This window comes from Dermacentor andersoni, chromosome 2 (genome assembly GCF_023375885.2).
Source record: "Dermacentor andersoni chromosome 2, qqDerAnde1_hic_scaffold, whole genome shotgun sequence".
NCBI classification, from domain to species: domain Eukaryota; kingdom Metazoa; phylum Arthropoda; class Arachnida; order Ixodida; family Ixodidae; genus Dermacentor; species Dermacentor andersoni.
This window is the reverse complement of record NC_092815.1, coordinates 55,985,498-56,006,489: the sequence shown is the minus strand read 5'-3', so window position 1 is coordinate 56,006,489 and position 20,992 is coordinate 55,985,498. Positions and strand designations below refer to the sequence as shown.

At 41.1% G+C, this 20,992-nt stretch overlaps 1 protein-coding gene across 2 annotated transcripts in view; it reads right to left on the bottom strand.

The window, feature by feature from the left end:
* The window catches only part of LOC126542272 (adenylate cyclase type 1-like), a 255,888-nt gene that overhangs the window by 20,315 nt on the left and 214,581 nt on the right, over positions 1 to 20,992 (bottom strand). For both annotated transcript variants that reach the window (XM_050189267.3, XM_050189268.3), the window contains exons 13-20: positions 16,856 to 16,940; positions 14,296 to 14,391; positions 11,013 to 11,281; positions 10,031 to 10,151; positions 8,803 to 8,922; positions 7,443 to 7,589; positions 5,518 to 5,616; positions 4,440 to 4,557 (exon numbers count right to left, since the gene is read on the bottom strand). In XM_050189267.3, coding sequence (XP_050045224.1) covers positions 4,440 to 4,557; positions 5,518 to 5,616; positions 7,443 to 7,589; positions 8,803 to 8,922; positions 10,031 to 10,151; positions 11,013 to 11,281; positions 14,296 to 14,391; positions 16,856 to 16,940 — 1,055 coding nt within the window. The remainder of the gene's footprint in view (positions 1 to 4,439; positions 4,558 to 5,517; positions 5,617 to 7,442; positions 7,590 to 8,802; positions 8,923 to 10,030; positions 10,152 to 11,012; positions 11,282 to 14,295; positions 14,392 to 16,855; positions 16,941 to 20,992) is intronic.

Here is a 20,992-nt window from a genome sequence, read left to right as displayed (position 1 = left end):
AGCAAATGTTTTACCTGCCTCTTGCTTCAATGCATCTCTGAAACTCGATGTTACACAACCACCAGTACCAAACACGCAGGAAGACAGCGCACATGATGTCACGCCATATCAGAACGCCCGCTCTTTGTACGTGTGGCAGATTCATTCTAAAACAGGGTGCGCAGGCTGCTATGCACTCAGCTGCACTGACATTCATATATAGCCACCACGGCGATAGAACAAGTCGCAGTTTTGCCCGAAAGGCGAAGCATCGATTGCGATAGCAAATTAGTGGACAGCTATATGAAGTAAGGACAGTAGTTTTATCGGCCGTACGAGCTTGTAAACATAGGCACACACTAACTAAATTAACAAGCATGGTGTCACGTGCCCACAAGCAAACAAACACATCTCACTCTATCACTGTGGAAACTCGCTGTCAAAATGCTGCAGTGAGAAAACGCGGAAGCAGCAGTGAGCGAATTAACTAAGTCATGAAAACACAGTGCAACGCTGACTCTGCATCCATCGCAGATGGCTCTCAAGATACAGCGGCCCAGCCGGGAGTGTGTGCGGCCGCCTGGGCCGCCCGGAGTCGAATGTGCAACCTCTCAGTTCCCTACCCCCGAAGCCTTGCATGTGACAGAAGGCGGTGCACTCACTCCATGATTTCGGCTGTTGCGCGCACGAGATTGAGCCGCAATCACCGGTTCACCCTTGTACGCTCTCACTCGCACATATAGCACACAAGGCCCAATGACATCGATACCGATGGCAGAAATACACCTGGAGTGTCCATATAATTGCCATCGCAATAAAAAAAAGACGCTCGCCAACCAGCCCCTCACTTCATCCCCCTCCCTCCCATTGCACATGCTTGATCTAGTTGCTACAAGCTCGTTCACCCCCTTTCCCTTGCTCCTGCGGGAAGATGGCTCACACTTTCACTTGCACGCAAAGCATGCAGTGCGCAGAGCGCGATGGGATCTTATCGCACTTGGACTTTATATGGAACATGCCATGGCGGTCGCTCCTGGTCGCACGGGGTGCGATTTGAGAGGTGCGTTTGCAAGCAGCAGCTTGCAATTCACCCATTTAACCCATTTGCGTCCGTGGAAGTTCTTCACTTTCTCAGTATTCCTTTGCGACGGTAGTGAAATTTCATTTTGTTGAAATTGTGTGCAAACGCACGTTGTTATAGTGAGCTTCCAAATGCATAGTGTTCTATTGACAAAAAGTTATAAAAAGTGAAATACTTTGTTATATTGCGAATTTCATTATATTGAATTTCGTTATACTGAGACTCAAGTGTAATAATGATGCAAAAAGGGAGCTGTTTTGAACAATTATTTCATCACACGTGTGAGGTTGGTTACAAGTGGGACTTAAGTCAAAGAATGAGTGAGAGCGAATGAGAAAATTAGAAGTAAGTGTTGTTGAATAATTAGATGTGATAATGTTAACATTATGAGATGCAAAGACAGCAGTGTGGATGAAGGGCCAAAGGGAAGTAAACATATCCCAGTTGACATGAAGAAATGAAGCTAGGCAGGTCATGTGACACATAAAACAGATGACTCATGATCTGTTAGAGTGACTAAACGAATGCCATGGGAAGGGACACGCAATCAAAAGCAACAGAAATGGCCAGCATAGGTTTGGATTAGTTGAAGCAGGGCAGGAGCACTTGTAGACCTCCAGGAGAGTGTCTGCAATGTACATAATTAAGCTGGCGATGGGAAATGATAAATGAGAGTGCAGGGGGGATATTCTGCAAGTGTCCGCATGGTGGACATCTCCATTTCATCTGCTGATAAAAGTGCTCATTGACTGGGAGCACCTGTCTCCTGTGATACGTACTCCAGCCGAGCCAACCAGAACTTCAGCAGGCAAAATGGACATGTCCACTAGGTGGACACTTACAGGCTAACCCCCCCTAGGACTTGATAATTTGTCCTTTGCGTATAAAAGCATACACCTCATAGAACTGTTCAACGAACAAGTTCTTTCATGCTGAGCTAGTGGGTCACCATAAGCCGCCACCAGCTCAACATGAATCTTTTTGGCATTGTATCCCTCTAAATGCGAAAAGCAGATCACTGCTCATGCTTCAACCAACGTTCCCGATAGAGATTGCCATTCTTGTTTTGATGCCCTAGTAGTGTTCTGCAGTACTATATATAAAGCACAATTTTTATGTTCCGCTAAAGCTAGAGAGACATTCGCTCATTTTGATGCCTATTGTGTACGCCTGTACTTCCCAAATTTATGGCACCAATAACACAAACTTTATGAAAGCACCTAATAATAAGCCAAGTCACAAAACACGCTTTAGTAAACACTTATGAGAAACATAAAATGAACTGTCTACTGTTCTTTAAAGTAATCCCATCTTATAGCACAATAGAAAGCCTTCCATTCGAAGTGTCTAGATGTGCAGTTGTTTCATTAGAAAGCGAGTAAAAATTTTTATAACAGGATTTATTTATCTGTGTAGCCTCTTCTCAAAACTGTGTACGGATGCACGCACCAGCGTTTACTGGACACAATGGTAATGCTGGTCAAAGGAATGGCTAATTTGTGTTAAAGACTGAAATTATGACCCCAATAGCCGCCCTCAGCATGTAATCGATTGCATACGTCATTAATTCTTTTTTCTTAGTCACATAATCTTGCGTGTTTCCTACAGGTGCAGTCAGTGTAGTCTGTGTCTTTCAGTTGGCACTGCTGCTGAAATGCAAGCCTTTTGTGCCACAGTCTAGCGGCCATTGGGTTAAGCAATGGCACTGTGACACCACTGATATGCTTTAAAAGTGCAGTGCACTTTTGACATCATCAAAGAGAGACTCTCGCATCACTCCAACAATGCTACTTGCATTGTTGCATGTTGCCACGTCGAGAGGGTGCCCTTCTGGACCCACTCATCCAAGGACATCAAGCGGAAAGTCAGAGAGGCTTAAATAATCTCATGGGTGGCAGCAATGGAAAAAAAACCTGCCATGAATAACTACTTAAGAGGAAAAAATGAAATCAGGAAAGAAACAATTTATGATAACTCAAAGGGAAGCTCATTACTTTTCGAAGCAAGATCGGGATGCCTTAGAACACGCACCTATAAAGCAAGATATAAGAAGGAAGAAGAAGCATGTGCTTGCTGCGGTAAAGCTAGGGAAACAATAGAGCATGTTTTATTAGAATGTGAAGACGTCTACCCAGCGGTCGATTTAGGCACCACTGGCCTCCTTAAAGCCCTTGGGTTCAGCAAAAGCAGTGGAAAAGTAAACATGTCCGCAATAGGCATTAGTAAGAGGCGATTGGAGGATTGGTGGAAGAAAAGTAGGGAAACAACAAAAAACAGAGACGTACGAAAGCACAGTTCGCAATAGGGGATCAGAAAATTTGGTTGTGAAAGTTCGCAGTTTTTTTTTTTTTTTAATTCTTTAACCTAGGTAGGACATTAGGCAGTATAATAGCAAGAGCTTGGTGGCGCAACCCACCGCCCCGTTCCAAAAGGGACACTCATAACATCCAGCCATCCCATCCATCATGCATCACTCCATGCGTCTGCATGAAGGCAGCACCACTTTTGGACACGTTTACTGAAACTAAGAAAGAAGCTACTCTTCGGCGCAAAGGAATGTTAGCAGAAGCATACATGCAATTTCAGGTACTGCATTAATGTATCTAAGCGAGAGAAAACTCTCCTTGCACGGTTTTTAGTTCATGTGATGGTACATTGTTTGGTTTACGCTGCTTCTCCATCAAGCTATTCCACATGTCGTTTTCACGCTATTTTCGTGGCCGAATTAAAAATATAATTCCTTGTTTAAGGAATATAAAAGCATGGTTGTTTTCATCAATGTGACACACAATCTTGTCATTCCTACCACAATCTAAGGACATGATCGGAGTTGTAGACAGTCCCATTACGTGAGGTTGGCAGATTTCACTTCTTGAATACGAAGTAGGTGAGCTTACAGAAAGTAGATCTCAATATGTGAGAAAGGATGAGAAAACAAACGACAGGTCCACATTGGCTGCCTTGTGGATTTGTGCAATATTATAGAGTTTCATCCTGTATATATAAGTACAATACTATTTGTCAAAGCTAAAATTTGGCACCTCCAGCCAAAGTCCAATAGATAATCACACTGTTATATATCATTTACCTGTGCGCAGAACCAATCCGAAAAATGACTATTTTTATGTCATTCATCACTACACAAGTGATATATCAAAGTACGTAGTGTTGTTATGCCTAGCTTGTACTGTGTTATGTCATAATATACGATTAGGATCTAGAGGATGACTGCTTGCACATCCTGCACGGCTTATATTAATAAGTAGACCTTTACTTTCCAACAACTCTATCAGTCCAAGAGCCTGTTCAGTGACGTGGTTAAATGACAATGATGTGGTATGAAAATGCACTGAGATAAGAAAATAGATATCAGACTAACCAACACGAAGCATGAAGTTGTTGTAAGAATTCTCATTGATGTCAGCAAGGCAGTCCTTCATGGTGAACACAAGCTCTGCCATGGTACTCATGTAGCTGGCACCAGATTCGTGGTCATCCTGCACAAGGGTTGGCAATGCCCATACAAGTATGAATTACTCTTATGATGGAAGGACATGTGCCAGTGAAATTTTCACAAATGCAGGTCTTGCTGTGAACCTTCAATCAAAATGTCGACAAACTTAGATTTTGCCACACAAATTAGTACAAGCCAAACCCAGACACTTTTGGCACTGGTCAGCATCACTTTGCGTGCAACTTGATGCACAGTGCCTGCTTTCACAAGCTGCAAGCTACTGCTCATTCTCAAGTACCTGTATGATGTGCACGTACAGTGTTATTTACAGTCGAACTGCATATAACAGAACATTGACATAAAAACAACTGCCATCTTCCTTAAACGAAACAGCATTTGACATAGAAACTCTTTCATGATTGATTGATAAGGGGAGGGTTAGCGGGTTCTGTGGCCACCCCGGAATGATCGCTGCAGTGATGTGCCTTAACATCCCAAAGCAGCACAGAATTTATAAGAGATGCTGCAGTGTAGGACCTCCAAGATTCATTTTGACCACCCGTGGTTCTTTAATGAACACCGTGGTGTGTGAGTAATTTTCGATGCGATATGATTTTTTGGGTTCCTCGAACACATGTGGACATTTTTGTTAACTTTTGCACATTTTCCATTGACACTTATGGCATTTACATTTACATTTTCTGCTGATCCTGGTTGCAAAAAACTAGGCTGTAAAATGTGGCAGCAATGACAGGAAGAAAACTGTCGGCAGACATCAAGAGGAGATCAGGTCACATCCTAAAGAAGATAGGGCTTATCAGTTATTCAACACACATTAGCAGCAGTATCATAATATCTGGTGACTAACACTGAAGAAGTCCAAAGAAATCACCTCGACAAATCTCCGCATTCAATTTTTCAGCACTGTTTTCTGCACTTAGTACACCACTCATTTATGTGGTTGATACAATAAGGAAACAAACGGTCAAGAAAGCACGCTCACCCCGATTCGTGCATCAGGCATGAGCCCAATGGCGGCCATATATGTACTGCCAGTTGTCTTGATCTTGTCAATGGCTCGGAACTGTTCACCATCCAGCAGCTAAGAAAAACCCAAACAATTGTCATGACCATCAAAACAAAGAAACAGTAAAAGCCTTTTGAATACTCTTAGACAAATTGAGCACTGTAGCAAGGCCACACGACATAAAAGTATAGAAGGTGGAGCAACTACACGCACACCTTTGCTGATCAAGCAGATGTTTTTAAATGTGCACCGACGTGCACGCACACCTGCATGTATGCAAGCTCGCTCACAACAAGCCAGGCCTAATACAGAGTGGTACAGTCGACTTCCATTAACTCAATCCTGAAGGGGTCGACTAAATGGATTGAATTATCTGGCAGGTCGAATTAATAGACACAGAAAAAAACATCAGAACACACCGCTGATTCATTCGGCAGTATAGTTCCCTGATTCTAACACACCCCTGAATCAAACATACACCCGCTTTCTATGGGTACAAAGCAGAAAAATAATGTGAAGATAACAATAAAGCTCTTAAACTAACTGAAAATCTAATGTGCACCTGGTTTTTTTTTTTTTTTGCGAGAAAAATTGCCAAGGGTCTAATGTGTGTTGCACAGTGGCGGCCGGTTTTCTAAAGTCAGCTTCGTCGCAATGCAGCCGTGTTATGCGGTAAAGCATATTATTGCTGCAAACGCAAACTTTTTAAAAATTTTCCTGAAGAAAGAAAGCAGAAGGAAGAAACCGGTGCATTAAAATAGGGTAACCACCGTAATCGGACATCATGGGCTACCGTTATTGCTTGAAAATCTTCCTAGGGCAAGTCGAAAATAGGCACTCTCAACTGAAGATGACATATATGTTCGGGACTTACACTGTTCCTTAAGTGCTATCAAGACACTGCCAGTGAAGATGATGACAATAGAGATGCTGCCAATAAAGGGGCCGCTATTGGGAGTCACCATAGGGGTCAGGCATAGGGTAGGTATGTTCACGGGTCAAGTTCGAATTATGCGGCGAAAACCACTTTTAGGATCAAAATAATCAAAGTTTGGGCCCATAGAAAAGCATAGGCGCTGGTAGGGGCCGTCGGACAGGGTTGAATTACCAGAAACTTTGAATTAATGGAAGTCTACTGGATTGCTCGTTTAAGACAAGCATTATTTTAAAGGGAAAAAGGTGCTTGTTCAGAGATGAAATGAAAGCAAAATTTTCTTCCATGAATTTTGTGTCTGCAATACTAATGACGCCACTCTGATGTCGCTGGTTTCAATGAATTTGGTTTATTTGAGCCCTTTTTGCTCAACGGAAGTGCAGAAATGTTGCCTACAGATCAGACAGAAGACAACTTGCACAAAAGTCTATAGACACATAACGTGTGTTTTTTGCAGCAAACCCACAGTCACCTCTAATTCGGTTTGGTCCACAGCTGACGCGGGAAGAGTAAAGATAAAACTCATGCATACCAAAGTATTTTTATCATGTTAAAATATCAATTTCATCAGTCAACATGTTGAGCAGACGGTACCTGCAAATGTAATATACCTGGCAAGCATAGTGACACCACTGATAGTTTACTTAGTGATTTGGGTCACAGATTCCAATTGAAGTCAATTGTGTAGATACTATCAGTTGTGTATAAGAAAAGTGAATAGTAAATTACAGACAAGAACACATTTCCTGCACTGTGCACATGGTAATTTCAAAATGTAATGCAGCAGTACGTCATAAAGGCTCACTAGCCCAAGAACTCCAGGCTTAATTGAATCTTCATCAAGTGTAACAGCGTCGCACACATTGGCGAAAATGAAAATAGAGATGTGGTACATCTTGCAGTTCACATATTTGCATCTCGATTTAAGGTGATGTTAGTATATAAGGCAGAAAACATGGCACATTACCTGGTCAAACTCTGCAATGATCTCATTCAGAAGCCTCAAGCACTCAACACCTTGATTGTTGCCATCCAGTTCTATGTAGAACTCATGGAAGTTTGGTATTGAGGCAAACATGACACCTACACGGCTGTAAGACTGATGGTACAACTCCTGGAAAAAAAAGAAGCATAGCAAGAATATCATGTCTAAGCTTACAGGGAATAAAAAAATGACAGTGAGAAGACAATACAGCTGGAGTGTGACTACACTTTTCATGATGCAATGTGCACAACATGTGGTAGTACAGCAGAGACCAGACTTATTGGGAACAGGCAAATGTGCGGCTTTATCTCCGCACCATGTCTAATGGTGCTCTGGGGGCAGTGCTGGTGGGTGTAAGGAATGCAGCAGAGACGGACTCTACTGCATCATCTGCAACAGCATGGAGTGTTATCTGACATGCTACATAGACAAGTTAACTTGTGCACTCTAAAGACTTTCCATCTTATACGTTCCCCGCTGCTCGTAATCTAAACTTCAGTGCCCGATATTCAAATCTTTTTTTACTGGGAATGGATAATTCATGCAGCCTTGGGGCACATGTTCAAACTTATCAGACAACAAAGCATAAGCAGAGCCTGCTGCACTCTTTGCGAACATGTAGTGTGTCTACAGTACTGCCATGAGCACCCACATTTATCACAATATGATGCTCAAGTCATGTGCACGCCTGTTCAAGCTGTGTTTTGCCCCCATTGTAGATTACACAGCATTGCACACTCTGCTGACATCACTGTATGTTCTCCTCAAATTTGTGACAAACAATTGGAGAACAAGCAACTTGAGTCAGCTGCTTATGCAGTAAAATCGACTGCGTACAGACCTAATCCATTACATAGACATCTGATTCCCTGTGTGAATGAAGAGTTGGTGAACTGAAGGCAAATCCTAAACATTCTAAATGCAAGGACATTGATATGCTTTTGTTTAACATTCATCATTCTAGCAGATATTTGCATTTGCAGTTACAGCGGCAGAACTCAGAATTGCCGAACAAAATGTGCCAAGTAATGTATTGACGAAAGGAGTTGTGCAACAAGGTCCATGCATGATGCTTTTCACATTTGATGATAGTGACCAAACAACTTACTTAAGCCCCTTAGAGATACGTAAAAAATATTTGAAAAAAGCTTTTTAAATTATTTTTTGCGACCTTTAAGAACATTATTATTACAGAAAAAGTAATAAACCCCTCATTCCCTTAACTACTCATTATAAGCTGCTGTATCTCACTTCATTTTTTATGTCAGAACGTATTGCCAAGCACAAGCTTACTGGTAGCCTATCAACTGCATGCAACCACCTAATAGCTAAATAATCATACCATGTTATTCCTTAGCTGATTGTCCAGAAAATGAGTTGCCACGTGCGCAGGAAGTAGGTTGAATAATATTCTTCGATTGCTGCTCTCTAGGTCGTGCATTTCCTGTTTTTCTTCATTGGCCTAGAACGAGAGGGAAAATTTTACACAGAAAGGCAGAGCTAGCATGCTCCAGCCTTCTACTCTGCAATGAGGATAGGGACAAGTAAGGAACGGAGTGATGATGATGATGTAGAGAAGGTGTGCCTATATATGTGTACAACCACGTCATGTCGTGCCATTAAAGGCAGTGTGCCCAGTCTGGCCTCTGATAGAGCATATAAAATTGTGTTTATAATTAATGATGCACAGCTTGGGTGAATTCAGTGAAGGCAAGGAACCCAGAACAAAGCCTTCTGACGCAGTGGCCTAGAAAGGTATGCAAAGAAGTATAGGTATAGTGTGGTTTGTTTCATATGCTATACAAAACATAAGGAGCGAGAGAATGAGCCACTGTTAGGCACTTTGACGAGGCTCTGATCCCCTTTGACGCAAACAGCAAAGAGTTTAAAATAATCAAAGCAGTCAAATTAACCACATTTGATGCAGCCTAGTCTAATGTCCCAGGTGATTGATGACAGTATCGGCATTTTACAACATTGTCAGCCAGAAACACTTAATGGTTGGTGCAATACAATTTTTACCCAATGCTGGTTCATTCTAAATGTCTGAAACACTGACCAGCTGTCCTGGTTACAAAAAAAAAAGAAAAAAAAACTCACTGCTGTTTTTCATAGTGACATGATTGTAACATGATTGACATGAGTTGTAAGCTACAACAATGCTAAAGTTTAGTTCTGACATTTAAAAATACATATTTTACATGTTCACTATTTGTGCTTCCTAGTTACATCTTTTCTCTGTTGTCCCATAAAAAGAGCTATTAGATTAGCATTACCGTGGAACATAGCTGCAGCAAGATTTACCTGTTGACAAATGTGAAAAAAAAAAATCAAGTTTGGAATATAAATGAAAGAGTTCCACTTCACAAAAGACAGTTATTCTTTTTTCTCTATTAAATGACCCTGTATATGTAATGTACTCCATATTCATAATACCTCCATGTGATCTTCAATAATTAACATTTTAAATATGTACACAGCCTGACACACTGTCATGATGGATGTAACATTGGAACAGCCAACGAAAATGAGCAGAATGAGACTCTGCGATAGTAAACGTCCTTTGTTACCTGCAGGTTCCAGAGAAAATCGAGGCGAGCTGTCCACTCTACTTGGCGACCATGGATGAGCACGGCCATCAGCATGTGGACGATTCCCACCACAGCTAGTACATGCAGTGGTACCAATGTGCTGCACACAATGAGACAGAGCTACAGGTGATGACTGAAAAATGCAAGCAATTAAGCAATTGCTACACCACATTACCTGATTTGGTTAACATCATCATCATTCGTAATCTCGTCACTCCATGTAAACCAAGGCTCGCCTCCACAACTTAGCACCTTTGCTTGGTTCCCATTCTGTTACTCTATAAGACCATTGGTTATCTGGTCTACACATTAAATAAGATGATGAACTCCACTTCCTCCTCTTTGTCTTCAGATAGAACCTGATTTTTTTCAATGTACTTAACGCTGAACCGTCAAAAACATACGGTAAAGCCCAATTGCTTCCCAAAAATATCCTCATTTCTTCACTGTGGTCGCACATGCCATCATATCACTTAATGCACAACCTCTGTGCTTAGGTGCCCCAAGTATTAATTGCGATCAAAGTGACCAAAAAGGGAGGCCTGAGGCTGAAGCCAATGTCTCGACGTGGAGATTGTGCTTGCCCTGACGAATACTGGTCCCCTTGTTGAAACAGTGTTAAAACGTTGGTTCCAGCCTGAGGCTTACCTTCCTTGGCAACTGTTACTCACTTCAAATCTACATGTTCCTGCAAAACTTTGTGTTCAATTTATTTATCATGTGCTCAGTATTTATACTGCCTTGTATTCTGTAATCATTAAGTTTCACCCAATCTTGATTTATTCACAGTATGCCATGCTAAAGACATTAGGCTGCCAGTGAACAGAAAGAGAAATAAATAAAGCGCAATATTAACAGCTTAGCGCATGGCCAGGCACCTCATACTACACTGCTAAATCAAGCTTTCAACATGCACACACAGCAAAGAGAAGCGAAGCAGAGCAAAGGGGTTGAGTCTCACTGGGCATTTTGGTCATAGCAGAAGAAGACCTGTGCATGCGAGATCTCGACGAGGGCAAGAAAGGCGATGCCCATGGGGCAGAGCAGCAACACTTTGACCAAGAGTGGTAGGCGCAGGAAGGCTGAGGCAGGCAGCAGCGTCAGCAGGCAGCACACCACCAGGTACTGGGGCAGCGGGCACAACCGGTGCGGCCACTCCGCACCGTGAGGACTGGCCGGCAATGCCGTCGTCTCATTTGCATCCTTGTGGCAGTCAGCCATACACGACACCTGTGACACAAGAAGATGGCAGTGTGGGGCCTTGAGGTTTGAGGCTCAAATGAAAACCAGATTTATTCTAGCTACGTCAGCAGGCACCGATAACACTGACACACACCTTTTACATAGGCGAGAGGCACAGCTTGCTTTCTAATGTTATCAGACCATTGTGACCTATCTATTAAGCCACCAAACCAGACCAATAAGACATATGAGAAAACCATTAAGCCAGCTTTCCTTCGTGGCGGTAGGTCAACCTAATGGTAGCACGGACCAGTCAGCAAGTAAATGCACAGGTAATGAAGGAAGATGCTGGTGCTGCTTCTGTATTAATATCACATGCACCACTGAAACTGCTAGCACCACGCATAGTCAGCAGTTGACCATCAGGTGAACATCTTGTACCACCATTAGTTGGGGGGTTTAGCGATGGGTGGGGATGAGCTTCTAGGCTAGGAAAAGTACTAGGTGCACACAACAGACACGAAAGTCTTCGCACCTGACTTATAAAGCACTGATTGACTTGCTCTTCACATTCACAAGAGGTATGTACTTCTTTCTTAAGCTTTGTTCTACAATGCTTACAGCTACGTTTCCACAAGACATAGAGAATGTGTTTTAAGGGTACATAAAATCATGTTGAATGTTTTAAGGATAGGACCTATAGGTAGTAGACAGAATGGGGGCCAGCTCATTCACTTAACCCTTTGCAGTCATGCGCTTTTACCCAATTTGTGGCTCTTCCACTCGGGCGCCGTTTTGCACATCTAGACACCACGCAGAAAAAGCACTCGGGTAAACAAACGGGTGCTAAGCAACTTATTTCAGAAAATTTATTTATTCCCGAGGATCTCTATGGTACTTGAGCACTATGTCTTAGTGCTCAAAAAACTACCCTGAGTGAAGGTCGGGATTTGCACTGCAGGTCTGTGAGGTTTCATTGTCACTTTCTTCTAAAGTTCTCCCATCCGAGGATGTTTTGACGACCATCTGGATGCAAAATGAAATCACTAATAAAATGAGATTCACTGAATTCATCTGCATTTAATTCACACAACGCATGCGCATGAAACGTCGCCATCCTGTCGACACTTCATGGCGCAAATCGCGCTAAAATTTCTTCGCGCACAGAAGGAAAAAAAAAGTGCTGCCCTTATCTGGAGGCTTTGCCAAGTGCACTGATTAGCTGGAAAAGTTCCTGAACGCCAGTGCTACCAAACCAAATAACCAGCAAACGTGAACATGTGCACCCCCCCCCCCCCCACCCCATTGAGTGCCCCCCAACAACTGACTGGGACAAATATTTTGTGTGTTGGGAGAAGCCCTACACACGACTGCAAAGGGTTAAAGAGACACTGACAAAACACAATAATTTAAACTATACTAGGAGATTATGTTTCTGTGATAGCAAAACGTCCACTCTTACCATGAAAGCAGTACTGGTAAGCCAGAAAAGACTCAAAAGAATGATGGCACCACCACCATGACGTTAGTGCGTCAGCTTGCCATGATGTTATGAATTTTGACATTGTCTACTGAAGTCTAGACAATTGTTCAATGGTAAAGCTTTTCTAAAATAATAAAAGACGTAACTTAGCAAGTTTCAAGGACTTTTCCTCCACCAGAGAAAATAACTTGACATCCGCGATGGCATGGTGATATAGCAGCACTGAGGTTTTGTTGCAAAATTGAAAAAGAAGGAAGTTTCACCTTCATCGCTAGTGATCAACCCTTTCCTAACAAACAAATAAAAATAGATTACTGAAACAATACCTTACCAGTATAAAGCGATTCAGTGTTGCTCTTTGGTGAAGTTATCCCAGAGTAGTTTGCTGTTATATGCTGCCTACGGTGCAGTTATAGAGAATTAATATATCATTCAGCATTGCACATTACACACAGTTAACAGTTCACAAGACCATTGTAACACTACACTTCCAGCTCTATTTTACTAACTAAAAATTTGCAGCAATTATGCTGACGTGAGGAAGATTCTGGTTAATAAAAATAGCTACCCCTTATCTGATGATAACTCAAAAGCTTATTGCAAAAAAAGAGTGTTATGTTCTCAAACCATTGCTTTAGAGAACACATGAGTGCTAAACATGAGAAAAATAGCACAAGAATATGTATTCTAAGGAACAGCTATTTATTATTGGCGTTGATATGGATGAAACTGCTTGAGAAATCAGTAATTCTTTAGAAGAATACACTTTTTATAGCACACAAGATCAAGGTATCAATAAATGATTTACTACAGTCTATGCTCGTTACAACAGACCCGGGTACAACAGACTTTCGAATATAACGGACCATATCTTAGCCTTAGTTTATTCTGCCTATTTTATTAATGCAACGAAGATCACTTTTAACGGACCACGCTACAACAGACTATCAGCTACAGTGGATGAAATTAGCGGCAATATTTTTCAATATCGGGCGCATAAAATGTACTTTTCAGAAGAACTTGCAGTAAAATGTACTTTTGCCGTGTCGACATAGGCTGACAACCGACTTGTGAGGGTCGGCCTAGGATCGCGGCTCAATATTGCGCGCGAGGCACAGGGAGGGGCAGGGGGGAGGTGAGAGAGAGGAGCAGTTCAACTCCGGCGGCTGCTGCTTACGACACCGCCACCGTATCTTGAAAGTGATCTGCGATGTGAACAAAGTGTTCCCAGTGCCGGTAGCTTCGTGTGCGCTGTGTTTTCGGCATTTAGCGTTGAAGCGTGAAGCGAGAGACAGCACGAAGGTCAATTTGCTCGTTGCTGCTGCGGCGCTTATCTTGCTTCAACGTTGCGCCGAAACTGAGACTTTTTTTTTTTTTTTACTTTGAATGTTCGTTACTCACTCCTTGCAATATTGTTAGACATCAGGACAAAAGTTTTGGAAGTGAGGCGTTTCGGATATTACGGACTTCGGATGATAAAATTGACGTTTTTTGTCGGATTATCAGAGTCTGTTGTAACAAGAGTCGACTGTATTATCTAGGACTTAGCATAAAAAAAAGCATAAGAAGGGTGAAATACCATGTTGACTTGGGCTACAGAATAGATGAGCAGCAATGAGAAGATTGTGATGAACATTCGCAGAACGAAATTACGGCTGATGTCCCAGTGGATGCACTGCAGAAAAGAGATGGACAAGAAAAGTATGTACATGCATGTATGTATATTATGTTTTGTTATATACTCCTCATATATGCTTCCTTAGTCCTTCTGTGATGCCCCCCTTACCCAATGCCTCATACGAGGCCTGTAAGGAAACATTAAATAAATAAATAAATAAGTAAATAAATAAATAAATAAGTAAATAAATAAATAAATAAGTAGATAAATAAATAAATAAATAAATAAGTATGTTAAGTGATACCACAGTTATTGGTCTCTGCTTTGAAGTTTTCTGAAGGTGCATTAAAAAGAGTTCGAAGTCATGTCACTATGATGTACAACAGTAGCTTGTGGTAACAGAGGTATCAAAAGCATGTTTTGGGAAATCGGAGAGGTCAGATACATCTGCTGAAGCCAAATGTGAAATTATGTGATCAAGCGTTTTATGGAAGGAAAGGTTATATACAATTTAACATTACCCAGTGACTACTTTGTACATAAGAGCATCACACTACATACAAGCATTACAGTCAACATTCAAAGCATCTTGGGGCTGAAATGTTGAGGTCTCAGCAAACAGCATTCATTTTTTCTCATTTAAAGCCTCAAATATCTACAGAAATGGTCATAGTAAATGTACATTAAATGTACAGTAATGTGCACAATGATGATTTGGAGGGGTTATGTTGTACAGTAGAGGGTTTAACTAAGCAAGTGTAGACTTCAACAATACAATTGCTAAAGTTATTTTCATTAAAGGATGTTAGCAATGCAATCCTTATAATGGGTTTTTTAAGGTTTAATTTTACTACTTAAACAACAGTTATAATTTAAAGCAGCCTTTGCATATACTAGTTATTGCACAGCTAAAGCAATCTAGCCTTGATTTGTTCTCAAAAAGTTTGAAAATCCTAGAACTGCTGTCGACCACAGACATCTATGGCATTATTCCACAACAAACCAAATCACAGATAAGGGAGGCTTTCTCTGCTTAAAGAAGATTTAGGAATGCTTGTTGGATACTCAGAACATTAGATAGGTAATTAACAATATTGAAATTATATACTAATAATAACGTTAAGATAATCGATATGACAATTCACACATTGTGATACCTACTGTGCAAAAATTGTGAGTTTAGCAACATGGGTATATAAATGGTGATGCCTCACCCGTAACCAATCACCTCCTTAAATGCTACCATCTTTGCTCCAACCTTCATTTCTTCCAAATAATTAACAAATGAAAGGACTATTTTTTGCACACATGTTACTTGAACAGTATGTGGCCTGACTTTTACAACAGCGACCAAAAATATGACTTTGCAGATGTAATACAGTCTATGCTCGTTACAACGAACCCGTGTACAACAGACTTTCGGATATAAGAGACCATGGTTCAGCCTTAGTTTGTTCTACCTATTTTACTAATGCAACAAAGTTCACTTTTAACGGACCACACTACAACGGACTATCAGCTACAGCGGACAAAATTAACAGCAATTTTTGTCAAAATCGGGCGTATAAAACGGACTTTTGCCGTGTCGACACGGGCTGGCAACTGACTTGCGAGGGTCGGGCGACAATCGCGGCTCAATATCTTGCACGCGAGGGAGGGAGGAAAGTGGGGCAGAAGTGCGCCTTCTCTAGCGCGCGAGGCATGGGGGGGGAGGCGAGGGAAAGGGAGGGGGAGGTTCTACTCCGGTGGCTGCTGTTAAGGGCGCGGCCGCGCAGGTGCCGTATCTTGAAAGCGATCTGCGATGTGAACAGAGTACATGCCCACGCAGGTGCCGTATCTTGAAAGCGATCTGCGATGTGAACAGAGTACATGCCCACGCAGGCGCCGTATCTTGAAAGCGCGATGTGGACAAAGTGCGCGCAGTGGCGTAGCTAGGTCGTCAGGCACCCGGGGCCGATAGCTCTTCTGTACCCCCCCCCCCCCCGGTTGTAGTCAAGGAAGGCAAGGATATCGACAATTCGCTTGCTGCTGCTGCCACGCTTATCTTGCTTAATTTTGCTATCGCAATCGATGCTACGCCTGTAAGTTGTTAGACATCACAACGAAAATTTTAGAAGTGAGGCGTCTCGGATATTGTGGACGTTTCTTGTTGGATTATCAGGGTCCGTTGTAACGAGAGTCGACTGTATTTGCATACTAGAATACTTAAAAATATATTATTTTACTACATACTGCATACTGCCTGAAACAAACGATGAGTCTATTCAGATATTATAGTACATTGTTACCTTCAATTCCCATCTGAAATGAAAGTTCACAGAAAAAAAGCCTAACATTTCATTGTGTTTGCATGTGCTAAATATTTACACAAGTTTAAAATGCACCATTTGTTTTCCTACAGTAATGACATGACAATAAACAACAGCACTCTAGACTGATGTTTCAGATTAGAGTACAAGAGAAAAGCTTGTTCAGAAGGAAGAAGAAGAAAAATTTAAAAGAGGAAAGCCGTTAAGCCTACCCTGAGTTGTGCAGCCAGGACTAAGATGAGAAACAGGGAGACACACACAAATGCAGTCACCGACAGCACCACGAGAATCAAGGTCCTGGGAGACAAGGACAGGCACAAAAAAATCACAGTCAGTTCGGAACTGGAATCATGAGCTTAACTCTTGAACGCACAACATAAACTGTGTGTCCTTCATTAGTTCACAAAAAATATCTTAAAGTGAATAGCACACGCCTAGTGTATAAATAGCCAAACTGTAATGGTTTGTCAAAAAAAGAAAGTTTAATGTCCCACTTATCACAGTCAATGTCGCAGATTATATATATATATATATATATATATATATATATATATATATATATAAACACATACTGCATACATCTACGCCTTGTCTTTGTCTAGGCTTTCACCAAACAAGGCCATGATTCAACAAACCTTATCGATATTAGCAATCTAAGGATGCTTCATTTTACTAAATCAAAGTGTGTGCTAGTACAAGGAAAAATGTTCGTGCCTGACCTTGACTTGTATTCTCAACCGACATGCATTTCATTAAAGATAAGCCTAAAATGTAGGAATGGATACTTTCTTTGAAATGAACGGCAGTTCCACAAGTAAAATTTAGGTCATGAGCTGAATTTTAGATGAATATGTTTTAGATTTTTAAGACATGTCCAATGACAGAAGATACACAGAAACCTTGCGGCAAAAATCATGTAACACCCAAAATAGTAAGAGCATAACCGACGTTGTCTGCATCTTGCTGAGCTGTGAAAGGGGTTACATCGGCCAACATGTTTCAATAAGTGTGTGCATGAGTGTCAAAAAATGTAATAAATCAGTCTGGAGGGCACCTTGTCTTTCAATGCAAGCACTTCAACTGCAACCTGACAAGACCATGCTTTCAGAACAGGCAAGCAATGGGCTTGAATGTTAGAGCTTACATAGCCCTATATTTTATCATCAAATCAGAAGAAAACATTTTTAATAGCACATCATCACTGTAACTGATGGGAAAGAAATCAAGTATGTGTCTTTTTGTAGTTCTGTAAATTTGTGATGTCATGTAGAGTGAGGTGATGCACATGTATGTGATGTCAGAAGCAAGAGGCATGCTGTGCTCTGAAATGCCACACTTTTATTCTAGCATGCACACTTCGTCGTCTGCTTCTCTAGCCTTCAAACACTTCATTGCGTTCTTCAATTGTCACAGATATATAGTGCACAAATGTGCTTTCTACTGAATGAAATTCGCTTGTAATTCAGTGCCTGTCTTGTCTCTCTGTTTCCTTACTGTCACTAAGTCGTTTATGTTGAATTCTTGGTATGTGATGAACCAACCAGCAAGCTTCAAGATTCTTCTGTTGGATCATAAAGTTAACTAATTATGCATATTTGCCTTTAAAATTACCAAATGATTTGTTTAGAAGAAACAATAAGTGAAAGAGGCATAATCTTTTTTTGAAATGAATAGCAGTTCCACAAGTAAAATTTAGGTCATGAGCTGAATTTAAGATGAATATGTGTTAGATTTTTAAGACATGTCAAATGACAGAAGATTCACAGAAACATTGCGGCAAAAATCATGTGACACGCAAAATAGTAAGAGCATAACCGATGTTGTCTGCATCTTGCTGAGCTGCGAAAAGGGTTACATCGGCCAACATGTTTCAAAAAGTTTCAAAAAAAAAGGCACTGACTTCACAAATGCAATTTAAATGGCTATAAATGTTGGGAGCGCTTACTATCGATTCAAACATCCGCTCCCTGAAATTGGACAAGCACACAGATGACATGAGCCACGGATGATGAGACCTCCGACTTTCATTTACACTTTTGCTTTACCCTATCAGATTTATGCTGATTGAATCATAGGCCTATGCCCACGAGAGAAAAAGTGGAAGAATTATTTTAAACAAGTGTCTCGGTATGCATATGTTGACTGAAGAAAGAAAGTATAGAAATAAAGCTTTGAAATCAAGAACTTAATTAATTTCAGTCCTGGCGCAAATCACAAGTCTCACATCACCATTACCTACTTGTTTTTTTTTCATTGGAATTAATTCGTCATCCTCTACCTGAAACATGCTGAAATTAAGCTGAAATAAGTGCCATCCAATGTTAGTGAAACAGAATACGTATTTCCAAAAACATAGTGCTGTGGTGCAACCTGACACATCCTTTCATATAGACGCTATTTAGGTAAACACACCCAACAGGGGGTACTTTATATGCCCAGTAAGCTTTAGCTGACTTCATTAGCCAACCTGTAGGCAATCTTTCTTTTGTCAATATGTACAGCTGCGAAGCATGTCCTTAAATGATTTATTACAAGCCACCACAATGTGCTAGCATTAGTAACCATGAGCCCAGGGAATGCAAGAGTGGCATTGAGGCAATAACTTACCACCAGAACAAATTCCAGCAGGTGACCTATGCGACAGTGATAATGAAGTAAAGAAGTCATAATAACTTTTTCGAAACCATTTCCAGTTTCAGCTGTGAAACATGTGAAACATGCGACTTTTTACAAGTGATAATACAAACTCATAAAAGGATGCTATGCCTTATGGTTGGCTCTAGTTGGCGTGTGACAGCTTGATGTATGACTCATTACTCGGCAAAATCAGCAGAATTAAACAGCCACATGACTGCCTTCACAGAAATAATCCAAGTGAAGGGAAGACATAATTGTGCAAACCAAGACAATCACATAGAGGGAAGAGCACAAGGGTAAGCACTTATTGGAAGGCTTCTATATGCAGTAGAGTTCTACTAAGTTGAGTCTGGTTAATTTTTCAACTTGTTTGATCCTGGCTGAAGGTCCCGGCTGGTGCCCATGCATTTCTATGGGCCCAAACTTTCGTAATTTCAATCCTAAAATTGGCCTTTGCTGGATAATTCAAACTTGAACAGTCAGCATACATGCACATGAGCCCTATAGTGACCCCTTTAGTGGCAGCGTTTGTTTCGGCAGAGCTTAGGGGACACTGAATGTGTTGAACACAACTAAAGAAAAAATTGTCGTCCTGCCCTCGGAAGATTTTCAAGCAATAATCGTAGCTCGTAAGTGCCTTCTTTTTTTTATAGGAAATTGGGCTGAAAATGGCCTACACTGTGCAATCGGACGTGATAGCAAAATCGCCTTTGCGGCATTTGTATGTTTTAACTTGCAACACAGATGTATTGCGGCGAAGCTAGCTAAGAAACCTGCCATCACTGTGCAACACTTCCCAGATAACTATTTATGTTCCATAGATGTCCATAGAACATGATGCTTTAGACATTGCATACATCCCATAGATATCTAGATTTATCCAAACAACATTAAAAATACATATAATGGATTGAAGTCCCATCCAGATCACATTTCTATAACGTTGTAAGGATATTGCAGCTGGACATACGTGAACTCTAAGAGATGTTCACGTAAGGCATGCAGAGGTCTATAGAACATTTATTGCATATTTTTCAGGACACACTAGCAAGCCATACTTGCATGTGCCACAGCATTCGTACTATCAAAAACAAGTTCAGTACTATAATGTTCGCAGCAAACACTATGTGGCAGAACGTCCACTCAGCAAGATCAGCCGCATCGCGTGCGCACATTAGTGCACATGCCCGCAGCAAGGAATCGCCTACTCATTCTCCTAGGTTTCCCGCATGGCACATTGAGCATATTAAATTAACTAAAGTAATAAAATTAAATTGTGTGAGAAAATAGGCAGAGTAGATAAACAAACATGAGATACAGACATGACAGTTTCCAACTATATTTGAACAAATGAGAAAACCTGATTCTGTCATATGGAAACTGGGAAAAAAAGGCCTATGGGGAAGAGCAACATCATGTGCGCTCCAAAAAAGTTTTTTGTCGCATTGTTACAAAATATGTCAAGACATCATGTGATCAGCAGTGCAACATGCTATAGCCATAGCCAGGCTAGCACATTTCGGCACAAAAATTCTCTGAAGATTTTCGAGGTGCTTTCATTGTCTTACCTCAGCTTATGGTTTCACCTTTTACTTCTTCAATATTCAGATACCACATTTAATGTGAATGACATTTAATGCGCAATAAATCTAGGGGAATTAGCATTTTCAATGATTATGTCGCATAAAACTTTAACTGCAAAACTTTAATCA